At 35.7% G+C, this 21,510-nt stretch overlaps 2 protein-coding genes across 4 annotated transcripts; one reads left to right on the plus strand and one right to left on the minus strand.

Annotated features, from left to right (window-relative positions):
* Positions 1–14,374: 14,374 nt before the first annotated feature.
* On the minus strand, positions 14,375–21,054 carry LOC107466661 (uncharacterized). 3 transcript variants are annotated; one of them, XM_052254563.1, is made up of 9 exons: positions 20,816–21,054; positions 20,643–20,727; positions 20,521–20,562; positions 19,982–20,159; positions 19,749–19,801; positions 19,438–19,659; positions 19,134–19,180; positions 18,941–19,039; positions 14,375–14,588 (listed from the first exon to the last, which is right to left on the minus strand). In XM_052254563.1, the coding sequence occupies exons 1-8, from the start codon at positions 21,013–21,015 to the stop codon at positions 18,985–18,987; spliced, it is 882 nt and encodes a 293-aa protein (XP_052110523.1). In that variant the 5' UTR covers positions 21,016–21,054; the 3' UTR covers positions 14,375–14,588; positions 18,941–18,984. The 3 variants fall into 3 exon arrangements, with proteins under 3 accessions (XP_052110523.1, XP_052110522.1, XP_015941149.1); XM_052254562.1 differs by lacking the exon at positions 14,375–14,588 and adding an exon at positions 18,062–18,198; XM_016085663.3 differs by lacking the exon at positions 14,375–14,588 and having other exon boundaries at positions 18,536–19,039.
* On the plus strand, positions 15,669–18,049 carry LOC107466660 (peroxisomal OPC-8:0-CoA ligase 1). The gene is made up of 5 exons (XM_016085662.3): positions 15,669–15,681; positions 15,914–17,355; positions 17,576–17,643; positions 17,720–17,822; positions 17,913–18,049. The coding sequence occupies exons 2-5, from the start codon at positions 15,943–15,945 to the stop codon at positions 18,036–18,038; spliced, it is 1,710 nt and encodes a 569-aa protein (XP_015941148.1). The 5' UTR covers positions 15,669–15,681; positions 15,914–15,942; the 3' UTR covers positions 18,039–18,049.
* Positions 21,055–21,510: the final 456 nt, after the last annotated feature.

Here is a 21,510-nt window from a genome sequence, read left to right on the forward strand (position 1 = left end):
TCTCAATATGATATCCATTTCGGCGAATATCTTTAAAGCTCAACAAGTTTCTTCGAGACTTGGTAGACAACAGTGTATTATTTATTATGAATTTTGTTCCTCCGGGAAACAAAATTATAGCTCTTCCGGAGCCTTCAATCTCATTGCCTGAGCCAATAATAGTATTAACACATTCCTCTTTTGGCACAAGATGGGTAAAATATATATCACTTTTGAGAATAGTGTGCAAACTTGCACTCTCCGCAAGGCATACATCGTCATTACATATCTTTGCCATTCTCTTCAAAGACAAATAATAATAAAATGAGTAGTATGTACAGTTAAATTGAATATTTGATTGGAATTATTTTTCTAAAAAATACTGTACATAAAAATGATGTCATATACTAAAATTTTATTTTAAAATATGACACATTTAATAATTTTAAAATTCATAAACATTAATATTTTTCATTATTTATATACATCACATTTGAAACTTAAATACATAGAAAATAAAACTTAACAATAAATTCTTTACATTATTTATTTACATGGATACATAACAATCTTACATTTTAAACTATTCCATCATTGATCAAATTACCAATATTTCCTTCAGGATTCTCAAAGAAATCAGATACATCATAATGAGTGGTGGAATTTTTAGCATCATTTAAAACAAAATTTGTTTCTTTTCTTTTGTCATCATTTTTCAAAAATTCTTGGTAAAGATCGACTAGGTGCCTTGGAGTACGACAGGTACGTGACCAATGACCCTTTCCACCACAACGGAAATACTTATCCTCTGTTGATTTATTCTGCCCAATATTTCTTTCTTTATCCCACTTCTGGTGAGATCCTCTCTTTTGAATATAATTCTTTTTCCTTCCATAATTTTTCTTGTTATTAAAACCTTGCCATTTACCTCTTCTGGGGTAATTTGTCGCATTTACTTCAGAAAATGGGCGGCGCCAGCTGGGCACGCTTCATGATTTTTTAAGAGCAACTCATTGTTGCGTTCAGCAACAAGAAGGCAAGAAATTAACTCAGAATATTTTTTAAATCATTTTTCTCGATACTGCTGCTGTAGGAGCACATTCGAGGCATGGAAGGTTGAGAAAGTTTTCTCCAACATATCATGGTCAGTTATCTTTTCCCCACATAATTTCATTCGTGAGGTGATTCGAAACATTGCAGAATTATGTTCATTTATAGATTTAAAATCTTGTAAACGCAACTGCGTCCATTCATATCGAGCTTGAGGAAGTATCACCGTTTTCTGATTATTATACCTTTCTTCAAGGTCTTTCCAAAGATCTGCAGGATCTTTTAATGTGAGGTATTCATTTTTCAATCCTTCGTCAAGATGACGACGAAGGAAAATCATGACCTTGGCTTTATCCTTCTGGGATGCATTATTTTCAGCCTTAATGGTATCTCCAAGATCTATTGAATCAAGATTAATTTCAGCATCTAGTATCCATGATAAATAATTGTTTCCAGATATATCAAGAGCATTGAATTCAAGAGAGTTTCGACATAATGAAAATTTGTTACCTGAGTCTTCCTTAAAAATTTAATCAGAGTCTCGTGCTAATAACGTGTTGTAGAATAACTAAATAAATAAGAAAGAAATAACAAATATAAAATATGGAAATATAATTAGGTAACTCAAGTAGTAATATTCACTAGAATTACTATATCAATATAGTAGATATAATTAATATATTTAATAATATTAAAGTATATAATAAAGAGAATAATATGAAAGAGAAAGAATAGTATAAGAGAGAAACTATTGTTTTTATTGCTTGTACAAAAGTGAAAATACATTTCACTATTTATAGAGGTTACATGCTTGTTTTTTCAAAACTTCTTTAATACCATTCACTTTAAAAAGTGTAAACCTCCCACAATGAATGAACATCCACGTTATAACCTTATCACAACAAAAATAGCATTTTTGACGGCATTTTCAGTGTGAAATTTATTACACTAAATTTGAATCTATATTAAAATTAATTAGTGTCTAATCCCTTGTATTTTGCTTATATTTTTTTATATATAGACACACACGTATTTTGGTAAATAACATGAATATCATTTAACTTCTTTCATTGTAAATTACTCTCATAGATAGATAGTAATTAACTTCTAAAACTTATGATTTCCATGATTAGATTTATGTAAATGGAATGTCCTAGAATTTCGCACATGTCAAATCCATTTTCTGTGTAATTTGTGATTGGTGAAGATGAATAACAGAACAATTTGAAGAGAGAACAAGTTATTATATTATAAGTGGTGGTCCAATAGAAATTGATTGGGACTTGCAAAGGCATTTATGCCCTTTGTTGTTTTCTGTAGTTTGAAAAATTGTAAGCTAAGTATTTTCCATAGTATATGGGGACTAACTGTGGCAATGTTTTGTCCACGCCATTTTCATATCCTTAATCCTCTCTTTTAAGGATTTTTGGACCATTACTACTTTGTCTATATTTTGCTGTTAATTGTAGCCATGCAATTATTCATGAATTGATTGACATACATATTCCATTCTGGTCAGCGGGATAAATTGTCCAGACCCTAAAAACCTCACACATGTATATAATATAAGGATGGTGAGATTTATTATTTATTTATTTATTATTTGAATAATGAAGGATCGCGAGATTGCTATTAAGGGTTTGTACTTTGTAAAGAGGGTTTGCAAAGCATATATATCATGCAAAAATATTTATATTCTAATATTAATAGAGTGAATATTGTTATTTTATTTTGATTATATTACTTTTATTTATTTTTTAATTATATTTTTACTTGAATATATTACAAATAAAAGTGACATCAGTAAAATAAGAATGAATAATTTCAAGGATTTAACATTTTATAAGTAGCAGGTCAAAGGTAATTCAATAATACTCGCAAGTCCAGTATGATTCGAGGAAAGGAAAATGAAAAGAAATAAAACCAGAGTTTTAGGCTATATATCTTTTTTCTTTTTCTTTTTTCTGGACTCAAGGCTGAATACACTTTTGAGTAGGCCTTTTTCTTTTTTTGGTCATTAGGTTAGTTGTAAAAAACCAGAGACTAGTTTAGATTGGCCCAACATCAACTAAGAATTCCCCTGAACTACCCCTATACCAATATATTCTTAGGAAGGCCAAGGCCAAGTCCAAACTTTGTTTTCTTTTTTTTTTTTTTTAACGGGCTCTCCTAACCCGAGAGATTAAGCATTAATTCGTCGTAGATTTGAGCTCAATATAACAGTTTGTCACTAGTCAATAAATTACTACATACACAAGGTGAAACTTAAATCCCTAATATAATACTTATATAGACGAATGAGCTTACCACTTCACCAACCTAAATTGGTTCAAGTCCAAACTCCTTATTGATATTTGATATGCATTAGGATGGAAACAAATATTATGGAGTGTCTATATTCATTTATTCCTCAGGTTCTTTTTGTTTAAAAATATTAAGGATAAAGTATTATTTTGGTCACTAATGTTTGGGTCGAATCCTAATTTGGTCTCTAACATTTAAAACGTCCTATTTTAATTTAAAAAACTTTCAAATGTCTGATTTAATCCAAAAAAAAAAATTTCAAGCAGGTTTAATGTTGTCATACTATTAAATTTGTTACAAACAGTTGGCATATTGAAGAGCCAAAAGCATTCGATTTCAGTATGTAAGTAAAATCGAACTACTAACGATCACCAATATAAAAATTTTTCCTTTAATTTTGGAGAATTGATAATTGATTGCTAGCAGGGATGGAGGTACGTATGTGATTGTGGGGGCAAGTGCCCCCACTACAATTTGAAAATTTTTTGAGTAGTATACGATAATAATATTTATTTGTCTCCACTAAATTACTGAATTTGACCCCACAATCATTTTCTATTCAATTTTTGATATTTTATAGTCAATTCAAGAATTTTATTATTAGATGTCATTAAAATAATCAATTCTCAATTTAAATGAAATTTGTGTTTTTTTTTTAAAGTCGACTCGAAATAATATTATTTATCTTTTTTTATATTATTTTTAATTTTTTCTGTAACAACATCATTAATGGAATGAACTTTCTTAACTATGAATCTCAACAAGAATTGGTTTCTAATTGTATGAGAAGTAAATTTATATATATAAGAGTAATACTACACATCCAAGTCTTTTTATGAACTAAGTCTAATCAAATTAAACAATAAGATTTAGAATAATACTAGTCATAACTGATTTTTGTTATTTTAGACTAACTTGGTTGGACTTGGTTAACAAAAAAACTTAAATATGTAGCATTATTCCAAGAGATATTTCGATTATATTGTTAAGAAAAATATTATTCAATTTTTTTTTAAATATGAAACTTAAATAATAAAATTCTAAATTATATGTTATTATTTAAATTGCTATTTTAGTGTTTAATTTATAAATTAAATATTTTAAAGAATAATTACATTATATATACATAGAAAATAACTAATGTATGTATACATATTAAAATAAAAAATATACATTAAAAATAAATTAAAAAATACAAGTATTTATATACAAATATATAATGATTAATGAATAATTTGATAACTGATTTTTATGTACACATAATATTTTTATTATAAAAATTATTATTATAATATATATATTTTGCCCCACAATCAAAATTTTCTGGATCCGTCGCTGATTGCTAGAATTTAGGATTTTGTATATGAAGAAAATTGAAGAGAAGAAGTGTTAAGAAAAAGTTTTGGTTATGTTTTTCTAATATATGGAAGAAGATATGACTTAACTAGTAACATTATTAATATTTATGTCACTCGCTTCGTTAACTATTCATATCAAATTTAACATATGACAACATTGAACTTGTTTGAAACTTTTTGGGACAGAAATAAGACGTTTGAAATGTTAGAGACTAAATTAGGATTTGGCTTAAACGTTGAAGATCAAAATAGTACTTTAACAAAAATACTAAATTATATTTGATTTTGGTCATGAACCTTTTTTTTGTCAAGTAAACGGGGTTTGTCATCAGCTATATTTGTTTGTTGATGAATGATGAGTCAAAATAGAGCCAAATTTCAATTTAACAAGTCTTACAATACCAAAAAGTATAAAAATAAGCTGTGCTATTTCACCATCGGAAACGTAGTTGGCAACTGCCAACTACGAATACGTAGTGAATTCTGATTGTTGTTTTACAGAATTATCCTTGATGGATTATTTTCATTTCTGACGCACTCACATCTGATCTCTCTCACTTCCATTCTGACGCGCTCACATCTGATCTCTCTCACCTTTCTCTCGACTCGTTTCTCCCCAAAACTTAAATTCTGTCCGCTTGATTTGTCCCTAAAGAATATATCTTTTTTTTCTTCTCTACGAAATGTAAAGCTTTGTGCATTGTTTATCCTTCTCAACACCACAACGAACTTGCAGTGTGATAGTTGACTCCTTTGGCGATTATGTTACTTCCTTTGAGGTATGTAGTCTTCGACCCTCTGCTATTTTATGCTACTGGTTGTTTTACCTAGCTGAAATCAATTTTGAGATTTGAGATTTGATTGAATGATTATATCAAAACTTGTAATTTTGACAATTTTAGAGTTTCAATTTGATTGTTAACGGATTTAGTGGGAGAAACATGAGCCAGTTTTACACAGCCAATATTTGGCTTTCATCAATTCAATTCGTGTTTGATTTAGGGTTGCATCAATTTTATTCGTATTTGATGTTAGTTTTGTTTGATAGGACACCTGGGGGGTTCTGTGGGCTTTCACATGACCCATGTGAGAAAGCAGTTCTCTTTGACACGACTCGTACGAGAGGTTAGATGGTTATCACACGACCCATGTGAGAAAGTGGCTTGCTTTGACACGTCCCATGCAAGACATCAAATGGCTGTCACGCAATTCGTGTGATAGGTTAGAGGATTGTCATACGCCCCGTGTAAGAGATCAGACGGGAGAGGACTGTGACTTGGCCTGTGTGAAAGATTAGAGTTATTTTTTTAGTTTCAATATTTTGTAAACCCAATTAAGAAATTGGTGGTGGAAATTGCTTAGGGTAGTTGCAACCAATATAGTGGCGTTGAAATATTTTTGTAAGTTATTAATCAATGGCTAGTTTGGAGGTAGAGTTTTCAGTTATTACCTGGACCAGAACATGGTTATTTTGCAAAGTAGTCAATTGGTTTTTGACGTATATTCTTTTGGTTGCATTTATGTGTATTTATTTGATTCCATGCATTTTGTCTAATCCTGTTTGTATTGTTGGTTAGGCATTTGTAGTTAGATGTTAACTTTCTCTATCCCTTTGTGATTTTCTTCCAGAAAACTTTTGGTGATGATGTTCCCATTTTTGGCATGGAATTTGAGTCTATGGATGGAGTAATCCAATTTTACAACACCTATGTAAGAAGAGTTGGCTTTGACTGGAGGAATAGGAGTTTGAAAAAAATGCCGATGGGGTTGTATACTATGTTATGCTTATCTGCAACTAGAAGGGAAGAGCCGAATCAAATGTTGATGAAACGAGGAAGACCTATCCAAAAGGACCTACAGGGTGCAAAGCCAAGATGATTGCCTTTTCTGATGTCGACGGTAGTTGGATTGTTAGGATAGTTGAACCCGAACACTATCACGATCTGAGCTGCACTAATTCGAGGTTATTGAGGAGAAATAATGTTATTTCTATGTAGGTTAACAGGACTTGCCAAATTGATTCTCAAGCCGACATTTGAGTATATAAAACATTTCAAAAGCTGCTTAATCATGTTGGCAGACCTGATAGCCTTAGTTTTTGGGAAAAAGATGTGAGGATTTCATTGATTTGGATAGGAGATCAATTTGGAAAAGAGGTGATAGTAAAGCGGTGATAGACTATTTCAAACTGATGAAGGAGTCAGACAACTGTTTTTACTATGATGTTGATTATGATGAAGAATGTTGAATTATTCGGATACTTTTTGTTGATCTTCGGAGCATTGCCGCGTATGAGTACTTTGGCGATGTTGTTATCTTTGATACGACATACCTAACAAACAAGTACAACATGCCATTTGCTGTTTTTGTCGGAGTTAACCATCACGGACAATCTATACTTATTGGATGTGGGTTACTTAACTCCGAAAAGGAGGATTCATTTGTTTAGTTGTTTAATTCCTGGGTGAATTGTATGTCCAAATAGCTGCCAGTAGCTATTGTAACTGACCAATGTTCCTTTATGAGAGCTACTATTAGGAAGGTCCTGCCACATACTAGGCATAGGAGGTGCTTGTGGCATATAATAAAGAAGGTTCGTGAAAAGTTGAAAGGATATGGTTGTTACGAAGATATTCAGGTTACAATAAATGAAGTAGTCCACCAAAATTTAACTATAAAAGAATTTGAAGACAATTGGACTGATTTTGTGAACGCCTACTGTCTCGAGGATAACAAATGGTTGCAAGGGCTATGGAATAATGGCAGATGTTGGGTTCTAGTCTATTTGAAGGGTGGCTTCTGGGTTGGAATATCATCCACATGCACTCAGAGAAGCGAGAGCATCCATTTTTTGTTCGGTAAGTATCTAAACCCTCAAGCAACATTGGCTGAATTTATAACCCAGTACAATAATGCTCTAATGTCTAGGGTGAAAAAGAAGGCTGCCAAGGATTTTGAATCTTTGAACAAAGTTGTGCTGTGTTGCTCCAACAGCGAGATTAAAGTGCAGTTTCAATTCAAATACACCAATGACATTTTTCAGAAGGTGTAGCATGAATTTCAAGAGAAGATGAACTGCATTTTGTTGATCCAGGATGAAGAGATAACCAAGTCTATGAGGTGGTCCATGATGTGAAGATAGCAGGCCGACGACGAAAAGTGAGGCACCTGATCAGGTTTGAGAAGGACGGGGGGTATGTAGGGTTTGATTACTTGCTATTTGAGTTCAAGGGCATTATACGCTGTTATTCACTGGATGTGCTTCAACAGGAAAGAGTTTTGGCTGTCTCTAATCGGTATTTACTTCCAAGTTGGAGCAAGAGAATTTTCAAAAGGCATCCACCATAACGAGTTGTTACATGGTGGACTATAGACAGCCGCACGTGAAGTGTTATGACTGCCTTCGGGACCATTTTAGCAAGGTTACAAAAGCAGTTGTACACTCTGAGCAGTACAACGACCTCTTGTACAACTCGCTCAAGGAGTTCTGTGTCGGTCTTCCCCAAAATATTTCTTACAGCGACTGCGGTGTATCCTTTAATCATGGTGAAAAAGGAATAAGCGAGTGTGGTAGAGTTGAAACAGATGCCAATCTCAGCATCCGTAGTCCTATAAGGGTTAAACAAAAGCCTCCCCCCAGAATATAAAGGTTTTAACTTTCAATTGTGATTATGCAAAATGCAAGAAGCGTTCACTAAAAACGTGTGTGGACTCCAATTCCGAAAATTAGGGCGTAACAATCGGGAAGTGACGGAAAAATATATCGGCAATGGACGTCAAGCAGGTAACTTGTTATTGAAGTTTTTGACTCAATTGTATAGATGTTTTGGCTAGTATAGTAACTGGCAATAACTTTAATTATTTCAGTGTGGTCCAAACCAAGGCGAATTCGGTGCTCCCTGCAACAACGTCGTGTTTGAATCATTCGTGGAGGTCATAGCCGACCAAGAAGAGGGGAACATAGCCGTTACGGTGTGCTTTAATGCATCAATCTCACTTATTGTCTAATGGGTTTTTAGAACCGAACATACCGATGGGTTACTAAGCGGATGTATACGTTTATAGTGACTCGTCGTTATTTGTGGCACTGTAATGTATTTTAATTTTTAAACCTCTTTAATAGAGTGCTCATGTTGAAAGAATGTAATTTGTGTTGACGATAAACATCGTTGAACTTTACATAAGACGCTGCCCCTGCCGCCGATATTGTTGTGACAAATTTTTTATTACTATTGATCCTTCATTCTTGTTGTGCTAGACTACTTATTTACTATTCTTATTTTCTTGTTATGCATGTATGTTTGGAACTTTAGTTAAGAGGGACCTAGCAAACTGTAGCAGATGCGTGGCCAGGCTCAAATTGTACAGGAAATAATTGTGTGTTATTGCTTCAATCAACCGACATTTCAAGTTCTTATCTAACTGATTTTTCTCTACATAGTTCAACCATTGAGACTATCCAGAGGGCATCAACAGTTTCAGTTTTAGACTCATTGGATTTGTTTCATTTTAAATCGTGACTCGCTGGACTAGTGGACGTTGTGCTGTCTATATGCTTCCTTTTTTTATATGGTTGACACAACGCAATCACATCCTGTTGTTGAACCCATGTCGTGGACTTGATTTATGTTTGTGGTAGTGGTGTTGGAGTTCTTGGTCTTGTGCATAGCCGATTGTTTTGTGTATTTGAGAATTTTTTTCATTTTATTGAACTTAGGCACTCGGGTTGTGTTAACAGTTGTTATGCTTAGTACCAGTTTAAAATGACATGTTCTTTTGGCAATATTCTTGTAACTTACTTCAGAAAATCCTGTTGCTTTACCTAAACGATTCCGTGTTCATGTTTCTAAATTTGTTAATGAGATCAGCTTGATATAATTCTATATTCTATTCTATGTGTCCAATTGAAAAATAAAGTCACCAGATGTTAAACATATCATAACAGCATGATAAATATTTTAAGCAGCACCAGAACCATAAGCTGACCAGTCTTGTAACATTTTCATTCACTTTGTGTGACAAGTTTAAACGTTCTATGGTCTTTTTAGAATTTAGTAGCCACATCCCATTACCCATGTAATAGACGCCTATGATCATCTGTGTCATTATTGGGCCAAGCCAGATACTCTTGCCTCTATGCATGTCCACGGGCACAGCTAGTCAAATAATGCGGCCCATGGGTGAGGATCGTGATTGATCTAATATCCCGTTGTTCTCTCCACAACCCGTGTGACAATCTGTAACGACTGTTGTTGATTGGTATCATGGGACACATGAGGTTTGAGCATATGAATTCGTTACTTAGACAACGTTACTACAATGAATAAACAAAGGAAACATAAGCATCAAGGTAATAAAGATAAGCATCAAGTACACTTACACTATGCTTTACACATTCACATAAACTAAGCATTAGTGGCACATAAACCAAGCATGATGGAGTACCACATATAGATAACCTAAGCATAAGAGAAAATAACATAAACTAAGCATTAATAGTAAAACCAGGGATAGTATCATGGTTGGAAGACAGTAGAATGTGGTGCAAAGTCATAGCTAGTGGAAGCAGATTTGTTTGGATCACGGTCATATACGTTCTACTCGTCATCGCTGTCATCATCCTCAAGGTTCGATAGGTAGTCTTTATTGCCAATGAATTTGTCTTCATCATTTGCTATTACTTCTACTTGGTTCACCTCTGCCCATTTCATGCAGGCTTCCCTGATGGCTAATCTACCTATACGCATAGCTATTTTGTTGTTCTCCTTACTAATTCTTAGGAGGGAGACTCCATAGTCGTAGTCATTCCAGCGGTAGTAATGAATAACATCCTTCAAGTTTGGCATAGCCCCACCAAGCCTCTATAGGTCTCTTTTGAGATCATATTGCTTTTTCACATGGAACTCATATTCATGCCTTATAGCCTCCTTCTCAAGCTCCTTAGGCATGATGGTCTCATATTGCCAATACACCCGGTCCAGCATGTTGATATAGCCGTCCCGAAAGAATGCTTGGTCGTGGTAAGGCTTAGGGATACATGGGTAGCACTCATAGTATCGTCGTGAAAGTGATTCAGCTGTTGGAGTTCAAATCCACTTTGATGATGAAGCGAGTTTTATATAAGCTGATATATCTTTCCCTGTTCTTTTTCACCATTATTTCTATGTAATTCCCATAACATATCTAGCTGGACTGTTGCTTGTAATTTCCAAGACGAATAAAATCATGATGGGAGAATAAAATCTCAAGCATGCACGAAAATAAGCTTAGGAATATTCTTGAGATTCACTGGTAGAGTTGAAAGGAAAACCCTATACAAGTTGTTGTCTTGTCGGTGGAAGGACAACGCTTAAAATTTCGTTGGAAGTTGCACCTCGGTCAAATCGGGTGTTGAACATCGGTTAAAATATTCATGAATTATCACCATGGACATACCTTTAGACATAAGTAGATATTCCTGTATAAGGCGGAGACGTGTGAAGGTGAATATCTTCATGATATCTTCCTTCTTTCTTTTGGAACATGTGTCCACTTATTACAACATGTTCTATCCATCTATAGCAAGTTCTATACTATAGGATTCTTTATAGTGAGCTATGTTGATTCTCACTATCTTTCAGGCAGAAACCAGCAACTCAGAATCTCTTTCCATCGGTCATCATGTGTTGAAATAGTGTGTTTTCTTTAGCAGTTATAATCTGGGTTTTTATTCCCTCGGCTGTTGTGTTTCCTTTTGCTATTTGTGCAACTCTAACAAGTTCTATGTTACAAAAATGACCGAATTCATGTAACATTTTAAAATTTCACATATCCGTTGTGTAGGGTCAGAATCACGGACCGTGGCATGCGAGAAATTTCTCACTTTCTCCCTTTTCCAAATATCACCCCTTGCTTCACGTGTCGTTCTCCATCTTATGTAGGTTGAAGGGTGTACCACGTGCCCGTGGTCGAATCCATAAACCAAATCTTTCTGTCACATTTGCAGCAACATCTGATGAGTGACAACTCCACGAGTTCGACTGCTAAATGTAGAACTGACGGACCACAAGTAAGGCCCTCTTGTGGTCCTTGTGAGTCTGTTAGGCCAATATTTGAAGGAAGATCTCTCTATCGAAGAAGTCTCTTTCACCTATTCCTACAAAAATCTTCATAAACAGGAAGGATGAGTATTTCTTGGCCTAATAGGTTTTACAATCTCATGCTTCCTCTTGAGATCAACTACACACCTATGAAAATGTATGACTTGATGGAGAGGTACTGGGCATTAGACATATCTAGCATGTTTGTTTACAACATGTGTACCAATGCCAGGACCTCCACAAGAAACCTGAGAACCTTGAGGAAGGAATGGGCGTATAGGGATAAGGAAGGATTGGAACTTGTGGAAACTCTGAGGGCCTACTCGTGCAGCAGACCGGTTAGGCGCTCTCTTGGACTGAATCGTTCAACATGGCCAGACCTGGAGAAGGCAGTAAATGTCATAAGGCACGAGAATAATCAGATGATGATTAGGCTTAATCGTTTCAAGGCCACATGGGACATCAATATCTTGAGAGATGTTACACCTGAAGAAGAGTACAACAAGAGAAGGGATGCAATCCTGTTGGACCGTGCATACGCTACCCATGGTGACCTCCCCGACAATAACTGACCTATAGTCCTTATTTACCCTGATAAAGTAAATCTACTTCAGTTATATGTCTTAATTTATAGTGTAGGAGTTTTCGTTTTATATCACTTGCAGGCTTCATGTATCATGATTTATTCATCAATTCATTTTGGTTTTTCGTGTTTAAATTTTCAGCTAGTGTTTATGCATATGTGGAGATGGGCTCATATGTTTTGCTTGAAATTAAGATGTGTTACGTGAAATACTGGCGAGGTTCTCATTTAACCTAAGTCCTATGTTTCAATCCAACTGCGCTAAGTAACCTAACAATTTCTCAAAAATAGAGTCGACATATCTATTATTTGATGACCTACGGTTGTAAAACCTAAACAGGATGTATAATTATTAATACGTAAAAAGTCAAATTACATCATCATGCGGTCTTAACTGAAAAAAGTCAATTGAATTACAATAGCTAACTATACAACAAGTTAATGGTTCTAATATCGGCTTCATCCACTGGGAACAACCCAGGAATGAACCTGGGTGAGGTCCTTCCTTAAGTCATTAAGGGTCTCATCCAATTTGGTGATAGATGTAAGCAATTGTTGTTGCTGTCACTCGATGTTATCGAGGCATTGAGACATGCCCTCATTGTAGTCAAGTTGATCCTGTCTCACATATATCAAGAAACCATTTTTGAATCCATCCCATAGCCACATGCAAGCAGAGTTAATTGTATATTCACACAATTCAACAGGTTTTAGTTGTTTGTTAGTATTTGTTTAGAAATTTAGATGTCTTGTTATTAATTTTTAAGGGGTTTTATTGTCCTTCTATTAAAATGGTTAATCGATTATTTAGATGCTTAGTCTGATATTGGAGCAATTGTTTTATCGATATTTATTCAGCCAAATTTAGTTCCAACAGAAAATCCTAACCCCAATATCACTAGTCAAAATGTTAAACCAATTGGGTCTGTGACTAATGGATTTGTCACTAATACAACTGTTGTAAGTAATTCTGATGATGCTATTCAACATACGATTATGACCAATGGATCTGGCACTAATGTAACTGTAAGTTCTTTGTGGAGGATATTGTTCCTACTGCATTTGGTTGTTTAATATAAAATGGATGTGGATCATAGTGAATTTGTATGTGAACATTGTAGGGCCAATTGGATGATGTTATAAAAGAGAGAAAAAGGAGGACAAGAAAGTTCACAAGGTTCAGGCCTCCTGGACAAGCACAAGCCCAATTCAGGCCTCCTAGACAAGTCCAAGCCCAATTTAGGCCTCCTGTTCTAGTCCAGAACCAAATCAGGCTTCCAACCCAAGCTCAAGGACATATTAGGCCCCTGCAACAACAACTGACCAATTTAGAACTCCAACTCAAGTATAGTCAAAATCCTCCGCAGCTAAGTCACTGAATCCAGCCTTATTCAGAAAAAAGCAATCAATTGCAAGGCCTGAACAAGCTCCACCACAACCAAACCCCACCACAACAAGTTCAACTGATGGTATTTCTACATAAATTTTGGCCGCAACAAGTAGTGGAACATCTTCAAGAATGTTCAATTCATTCCCACCCCTATATTTAAGCCTTAGTTGAAGTATTAAATGGATAAAACTGTAGTATTTTGGATATGATTGTTTAGTATTTTGTGCGGACTTTCTTTGGACTTCAATTCTGTTTTAAATTAGGCACAATATATTGTACAGTTATAATAATGTTTTCATGTAGATTTTCTTTTGATTTAGTAACACACACTTCAAGTGTTCAGTCTCTTTTTGGATTAACCCTTATAATTGAAAACAATCTTTTGGAAGCTTAGATAATATAACAATGTTCTTATGGCTATTATGGTTGTGAGTTTTTTTTTCATTTCATCATTGTGAACATCATATTCATTAACATCAACATCTATGATAGATCATACAATGATTTAAAAATACTTGTTCATTACTACATTCATAATAATACAATTACAAATACTACTACATTCATGCATCAACTATCTAATTTGATTCATCCAGAACCCTTGCTCCACACATTTTCACAATAATTACAATTAAAATACTAGCCATAAAATACACAACATTTCTAAATCTACTACCAGTAATTTTGCTTGGAGTTTTTTAATTTCTACAATCAATTTTCAATCTCATAATTCTCTCTTCCAAATCACTTAATGTATCTTCCACTCCCTGTTTAGAACATTGAACCTCCACATCTCCAATAACATCATCCAACCATCTAAAGAACTTGCAGTATGACAAATTATCCTGTAATAAAAACCTTAAAACATACCATGAATGACAGATATAAATTTCAATTCAATAGAACACTCAAAATTCAAAAAATAAAAATAAATTGAATTAACAATTATCTTAAAGTTTGGCACCCTAAGAACAACCTATCTGAATTCTCCACTGTTCCAGACTTATATATTGTTGCATATAGCTGACAGTTACACTTGGGAGCGATTTTATTGCTGAAGCCTCTTCCATGTATTGAGCCACCCCTATAATTCCAACCGCTGTCTTCATTCCTTTCCCTTTGGCGCCTCGTGCTTCTAGAGTTTCCGGTGCTATTCATTCTGCGTTGTGCTAAGGTTTTGTTTCAGGGTGAATAATTGAGGATTTTGGACAATTAGGGTTTGGGACATGCTAAAATCAAACAACATTCAAGGACCACTTTGTCCTCATCATTTAGAATTATTCCAATGTGGCATTTAACAGACATCTCAATCACATTAACAGTTCACGTCAGAGGCGCCGTTAATCTTACTAACAAAAGAATGTAACGTGTCCACGTTTCATTTTCTAGGGGATCTAATTGTTACTTTTTTTCTTCAGGATCTAACTTGTCCGAACGCAAAATCTTCAGAGACTTATTTGTCAGTTGTCACCTTACTCAAACTTAAAAATTGTCACCGGCCAAAGTTCTTTAGGCACGAGGTAATTGCTTCCATTTCACTCTCAAATCCTTCTCACAAATGTACCACACATTTACGAGAGTTGTCCAATTTCAACATTAACCGCACTAAGTTCAAGGTGTCTTTTTCTACTAGACATTTTTAGATGTTTCCAATGTTATCCTTTATGTTTTGAAAGATGATAAGAAATTGAGATTATAAAATATGAGCTTTCTATATGTCCAGCATACCATATTATCATGTCAATGGAAAGCAAGTTTCAGTTTTGTTGACATAGGACATGCAACTCATACTCATCACTTGTTGTATGGAATCCAGCTTTTAGGTAGACAACATATGTATCCATCAAGTATTGATATCCTACTGTTGCGTGTTTGAGGAAAACAACAACATCGTTTTCCAATTATTTCTGTTGGATTCGGCAAAGAGCATCAAAACAGGTATATATCTTTTCCCTATTTCATACCCTTTTATAAACTAAACCCATGATCATGCCTCACTGGCCGGCCACACAAAAAGACATTTGTCTTATTACTCTTGTCCTTCTTACAGCTGACATAGTTAACAATGTGTATTCTAGTACTTCACGGTGAAAAGCCTTTCATAAGTAGGTTTTTTAAGGTTGACACACTTTAACCTCAACATTATCATTGACTTATACTTGCTTAACAGTTAAAACATCTTTCAAACTTGAGGAAACAATGTCAGGAATGGAAATTTGGCCAGCCGAAGACGAATCTAGTGAGTCTCTACCACCATTCAATAACAGGAGTGGCTACGATTCGAGAACTGGCATCTACCGCTCTCTTGTTAGACTTGGCACCAAGCATGAGATCCCAACAAAGCCTGATCTCAATGTTGCCCATCTCGTGCTATCACAGTTCCCACAAGGAGACCTTGCAGAGGCAAGAATAGCATTCGTTGATGCAGCAACTGATAAGAGTTTGAGTTATGGCGAGGTACGTAGATCGGTATACTCCCTCGCATCAGCCTTGTTCCATGGACTTGGGGTTAGGAAAGGGGATGTGCTGTTTCTCCTATCCCCTAACTCAATCCTGTTCCCAACCATATGTCTAGCCGTGTTATCAATTGGTGCAGTTCTTACCACTGCCAACCCTCTTAATACCGAGTCAGAAATCGCCAAGCAGGTACGCGACTCAGGTGCTAAACTAGCCATCTCAGCACCGGAGGAGCTACACAAATTTGTCTCAACTGGGGTGCCTATAATGCTCACATATTGTCCATCTAACAGCGGAATGCTATCAGTTGAAGAGTTGATAGAAGGCTGCTCTTGTTCTCTGGAGTTGCCGCAGGTTACTGTGGTTCAATCAGACCCTGCTGCTATACTTTACTCCTCAGGGACTACTGGGGTAAGTAAAGGTGTAGTTTTGACACACCAGAATCTCATTTCCACACTGAAACTTCTCTTCTGGTCTGTTGATGTAAGTGCATCTTCAGATGATGTCTTCTTGGCCTTCATTCCGATGTTTCATGTCTACGGCCTGGTTTTCTTTGGATTAGGAATGCTGTGTGTTGGTGTTAAGATAATTGTGATGCAGAAATTTGACTTCCAAGCTATGCTTCTTGCTATTCAGAAGCACAAAGTTAATAACTTACCGGCAGTGCCACCAGTGATCCTTGCACTAGTGAAATATGCAAGCAAAGCTGGTTGTGACTTGTCCAGCCTCCAAAGGACGGGTACAGGTGCTGCGCCTTTGAGTAAGGAAGTGTCACGGGAGTTCAGAAAAATGTTTCCATGGGTTGAACTAAGGCAAGGTTATGGCCTAACAGAAAGCTCAGCTGCAGCTACCTTTCTTGTGTCAGAGAGGGATGCTAAAGCTCGGCCAGACTCATGCGGCCAGTTGCTTCCAACCTTTTGTGCAAAGGTGGTAGACATTGATACCGGAAAGCCTTTGCCTCCTCAAAAGAAAGGAGAGCTGTGGCTGAAAAGTACTACTATTATGAAAGAGTATCTGGGAAATTCGGAGGCAACAACCCTAACAGTTGATTCAGATGGCTGGCTAAAGACAGGTGATCTCAGTTACATTGATGAAAGTGGATTTGTTTATATAGTTGAACGGATAAAGGAGCTGATCAAGCACAATGGATATCAGGTACATAAAGCCAAATCATAATAATAGTTCTCAATTTTCAATAATAACAGTTTAATTTCTATTCGAATTTGAATTATAATATCCATAACAGTTTTAAGTTTTCAATTTCTGAATTGAAAGATGCTGTATATCTAAGATATCAAATTGAGCTTGAGAAGTAAGAACTCAAAAAAAGAAGTTTGGTTTTCATTAATACTTTTCATGTGTCACTTTGTGTCAGGTGGCTCCTGCAGAACTGGAGTCTTTATTGCTAAGCCATCCCCTTATTGTTGATGCAGCTGTTATACCGTGTGTTTCTCTCGGCACAACTTCACTCTCATTTTCATAACTTTTGAGTTTCTCATGAGAAAAAGTTCTGTTGCAGGGTTGAAGATGAAGCAACTGGACAGATACCAATGGCCTATGTTGTGAGAGCAGCTGGTTCTGAACTCTCAGAAGACCAAGTCATTCAATTTGTTGCAGGCCAGGTCACTCTTAGCTCCTGCCTCCTCCTTTTCCTGAGGTCATCTTAATTTGTTTATGTTTCTTTTACTCATTGAATATTTGAGAATTTTCAGGTGGCTCCATATAAGAAAGTGAGAAGGGTGAGTTTCATTGAAACTATTCCAAGGTCAGCAGCTGGCAAGATATTGCGCAAGGACCTCGTTTCTCTAAGCAGACAACAACTTGTCTCCAAGTTATGAGTAACCCAGGCATATATGGTAGTGCTATGGAATGTTTATGTTGTCTCCAGATGGTGAAGGAAGTTCAAAACCCAAAACAAGTCACCCTATTACAATTGGAACATGGGGAATGATCATCTCCTTTTGGTGTTTACCTTTCTACCTTTTCTTTCTTTTCTACCTGGTGCACATGGTGGGTCATCAGTTGTCATAAGTTGTTTCTTCAAGCCTAGAGTAATACAGATTTTGTGGAATTTGAAAGCATAGCTGTGATAGTTCTAAACTTGTTCATCTACTAGGAAACCAGATAAATCAAGGAAGCAAAGAATTTAACTTTGTTACTCAAAATAAATCGTGTCCTTAAGATCTTATCGTTCATCTATGAACTTTGTATGGCTGTGTTGCCTTTTGAGATTTTGTTTGCACTAGCAGTATTAGAACTACGGAAGAATTTAGTTTGTATATGCTGTGGCTAATTTACCTCCTATTCCCAAAGCTGCAAAAAATTTCACTACAAAACCACTCCAAGTCCTATATAAATTCCTCCTCTTTGACCAGAAAGCATGTTATGAAATTTTAACTTTTCATTTTGTATGGACGCCAAGATATGTACAATATTTTCCTATCTTATCCTATAATACAGTCATAATATTAAAACGGTAATGGAGATAATATCACTATAATACAATCATATAGGAATGGTGGCTGCTAAAAAGAAAAAGAGAAAAAATAGACAGTTTGGTGCACAAGCATCCAGCATTAAACAAGATCCGGGGAAAGGCAGCACCCAGAGGGTGCAGCGTAGACAGCCTACCTGATAAATGCATTAATGGCTGATTCCACGCTTTGAATGCCCAAAGGTCCAATCAATAAGCGTGAGCAAAAAATAAATATGCATCATATAGTGCTGAGACTTCACTTACCATCCATGGGAGCTTTTTATAGTTAGTCTTTTCCAGAACACAGCCTAACATAATTTGATATGTATTTCCTCCCCAACAATCTCAAATATCTCGTTCACCCTGTTCGTTGGCGAGAAAAGGAAAGGGTGAGTGAGGTGGGGAAATGAAGATGCACATTTAAAAATTTCTAATCTGATTTTCACTGCAATCCTACCTGAAAATGTCAATGTTCAGCTCTGCACGCCATGTAGTTAAATAAACCTGTGATGCAGAACAAATTTAGCTGATCTCACAAAGGAAAGATACTAAAATTCAAAGTTGCAAAGAAGATCATTGTTTCCTAGGATACTTCCAATGAAGCTACTACAAGCATTCTTTCGAAAGTTGTTAAGTAATACAAAAATGAAAATTAACACAGCATCCTTATGCATGAGTGAGGCGGAATGCATGCCAAAATTAGTGACTTGCAATACATGAAAACTTATAATAGTGCGCATATAGAGTTCTAAAATAAATACCTCTAAGACATCACTGGAGAGTTGGTTGTCAAATGTTAAAGCAAACATGTCAGATTTCCCATCTCGTGACCTTGGTAGAACTGGACCATGTGTCTCCTCACAGTAAAGATTGCAGCCACTCAAATGTTTGAATTCACCAGCATAGAGCTCAGTTGACCAACTCAACTGCTTTACTTGTGAGGTGTCGTAACCAAGTGACACAAATTCGAGAACAAGGAACCGCTGCATATTCAAAATGATTTCCAAAGTAACAAAACCAGAACAATGCAGAAAATGAGGAATCAATTATAAAATAGGAAATTGCAATTCACCTTCATACACAGTTCCAAGCTAAACATCTGAACCAGTTCCTCGGTATACTTCTCTGCCAGATTTGAAAACTTGTTATTTTACAGTAAATTACATGAAACTAAATATTTATTGGATTGTAATACAATCCTTACCCAACCCAATGGAGAAAAGTGGGAAAAAAATTGTCTCTGAAGAACTTCCCATCAGTATAAATGATATAACATGAAAGATGTTGACTTGGACTCTGTCATACCATGAGAAGAGATTGACAAAAATGTATATACTGGAATTCCACCACCATCTCCAGTGTCACTGCTGTCACCCTTCTGTTCAGAACGTTCCGAAAATTGCAATAGCGGACTATTGATTGATCCTTTGAGAAAACATCTGAACAATCTGCTAGCCTCGAACATTTTCCTCAAAATATCCACCTAAAGTTACATGAAATTAAAACGAAAATGCATTCAATATCATCATTAGGCAATAACGTGAAGTGATTAATAGACTGTATGAGAATGTGACAGCTACTTTTTAAGAAAAACAACTCTTTAGATTGCAAATTTCCATGGGTTTCCAATGAAAAAATGTTCCGCTTTTGTAGAAATCATTAAAAGTTCCGTATGTCATAGCAGCTTGTCAAAATCATCATGCATTCCTCTATATTTTCAAAAACAACACTAAAAATAAAATTATAATTATAAACAGTCAGGATCAACAACACTACTTGCAAGTAAAACAAATCATGAGCTTAAATTGGAAGCAGAAACACATGGACATGGATGAAACACATACCATGGCCTTATACGATTCCAATAATTCGCGCGTCGCAAGAACCTAGAACGAGCAAAAGAATTTTATCTTTGAAGCAGAAAGCAAAGTAATTAACCACAAGAATAAGTAAGCATAAACAGCACCTGACGGTTATGGAGTTTGATAGAAGCACGACTTCTGATAAGGGGCATATCGGTCAAAACACCTAACGCCTTGTGAGGCATGTACCTGCATAGCATAGCATAGCATGAATTAGTGAATAACCACATCCATTGGATGGTAATGTAATGTATGATGAGAATAGTTAGTTAGTTACTGTTGATGGAGATGGTAGTTAAGGGCTTCATTGGCGTGGGAGAGAGCGCGGGAGGAGAGGGAGGACCAATCCTTCCGGAGAGTGGCCAGCTGTGACCACTGGTTCCGAAGGTTGCGCTGCGCGGCTACCCTCCACAGCCTCGCCGCTGATGGAGGCAGCGGAGAGGTTGGAGGTGGTGATTGTACTGTTTCCATTTGCATTCAAGACTTTCGTTCGTCGGCTGAGCCTGAGCCCGCATTTTTGAGTTTTTATCATATATATATATATAGGGTCGCATTAGTGTAAAGATCAAAGTTTATACAGATATACATATTTGTTTCACTACATAATGACACGTGTTGGTTCTATATTGCAGTTTGCAGCTGGCTGAAAGGGGCTGGTGGGAGCTGATGGGAGGTGAGATGGAACCGGCTTGGTGGGGTGAACTTGAGAAAAATGTTCTTATAAATACAATTCGGGCATCGAAAAAATTAAATTAGCCAACATTTACTCACACATTGGTAAACTAAGTGCTATAGGCTCCGGTTGACGTCAATATTTTTTATTTCGAAAAATAATTTATTAGTTTATTATATTCATAAGATCGTTGTATACTATATGTATAAATTGATAAATAATATTAATAAATATCATAATTATATTAATAAATATACTATAATTGACACAAATATTTCTTATGTTTTTATTTATACGCG

The sequence above is a fragment of the Arachis duranensis genome, chromosome 9, assembly GCF_000817695.3.
Source record: "Arachis duranensis cultivar V14167 chromosome 9, aradu.V14167.gnm2.J7QH, whole genome shotgun sequence".
Taxonomy (NCBI): domain Eukaryota; kingdom Viridiplantae; phylum Streptophyta; class Magnoliopsida; order Fabales; family Fabaceae; genus Arachis; species Arachis duranensis.

Bases quoted from the DNA above. Each gene is read 5' to 3' on its own strand.
- LOC107466660 (XM_016085662.3), top strand. From the start codon at position 15,943: ATGTCAGGAATGGAAATTTGGCCAGCCGAAGACGAATCTAGTGAGTCT. The intron at 17,356-17,575 runs GTACATAAAGCC...ACTTTGTGTCAG, and splicing joins TCAAGCACAATGGATATCAG to GTGGCTCCTGCAGAACTGGA. The intron at 17,823-17,912 runs GTCACTCTTAGC...GAGAATTTTCAG, and splicing joins TTCAATTTGTTGCAGGCCAG to GTGGCTCCATATAAGAAAGT.
- LOC107466661 (XM_052254563.1), bottom strand. From the start codon at position 21,015: ATGCAAATGGAAACAGTACAATCACCACCTCCAACCTCTCCGCTGCCT. The intron at 20,728-20,815 runs GTAACTAACTAA...TATGCTATGCAG, and splicing joins AACTACCATCTCCATCAACA to GTACATGCCTCACAAGGCGT. The intron at 20,563-20,642 runs GTGCTGTTTATG...TGCTCGTTCTAG, and splicing joins TCAAACTCCATAACCGTCAG to GTTCTTGCGACGCGCGAATT.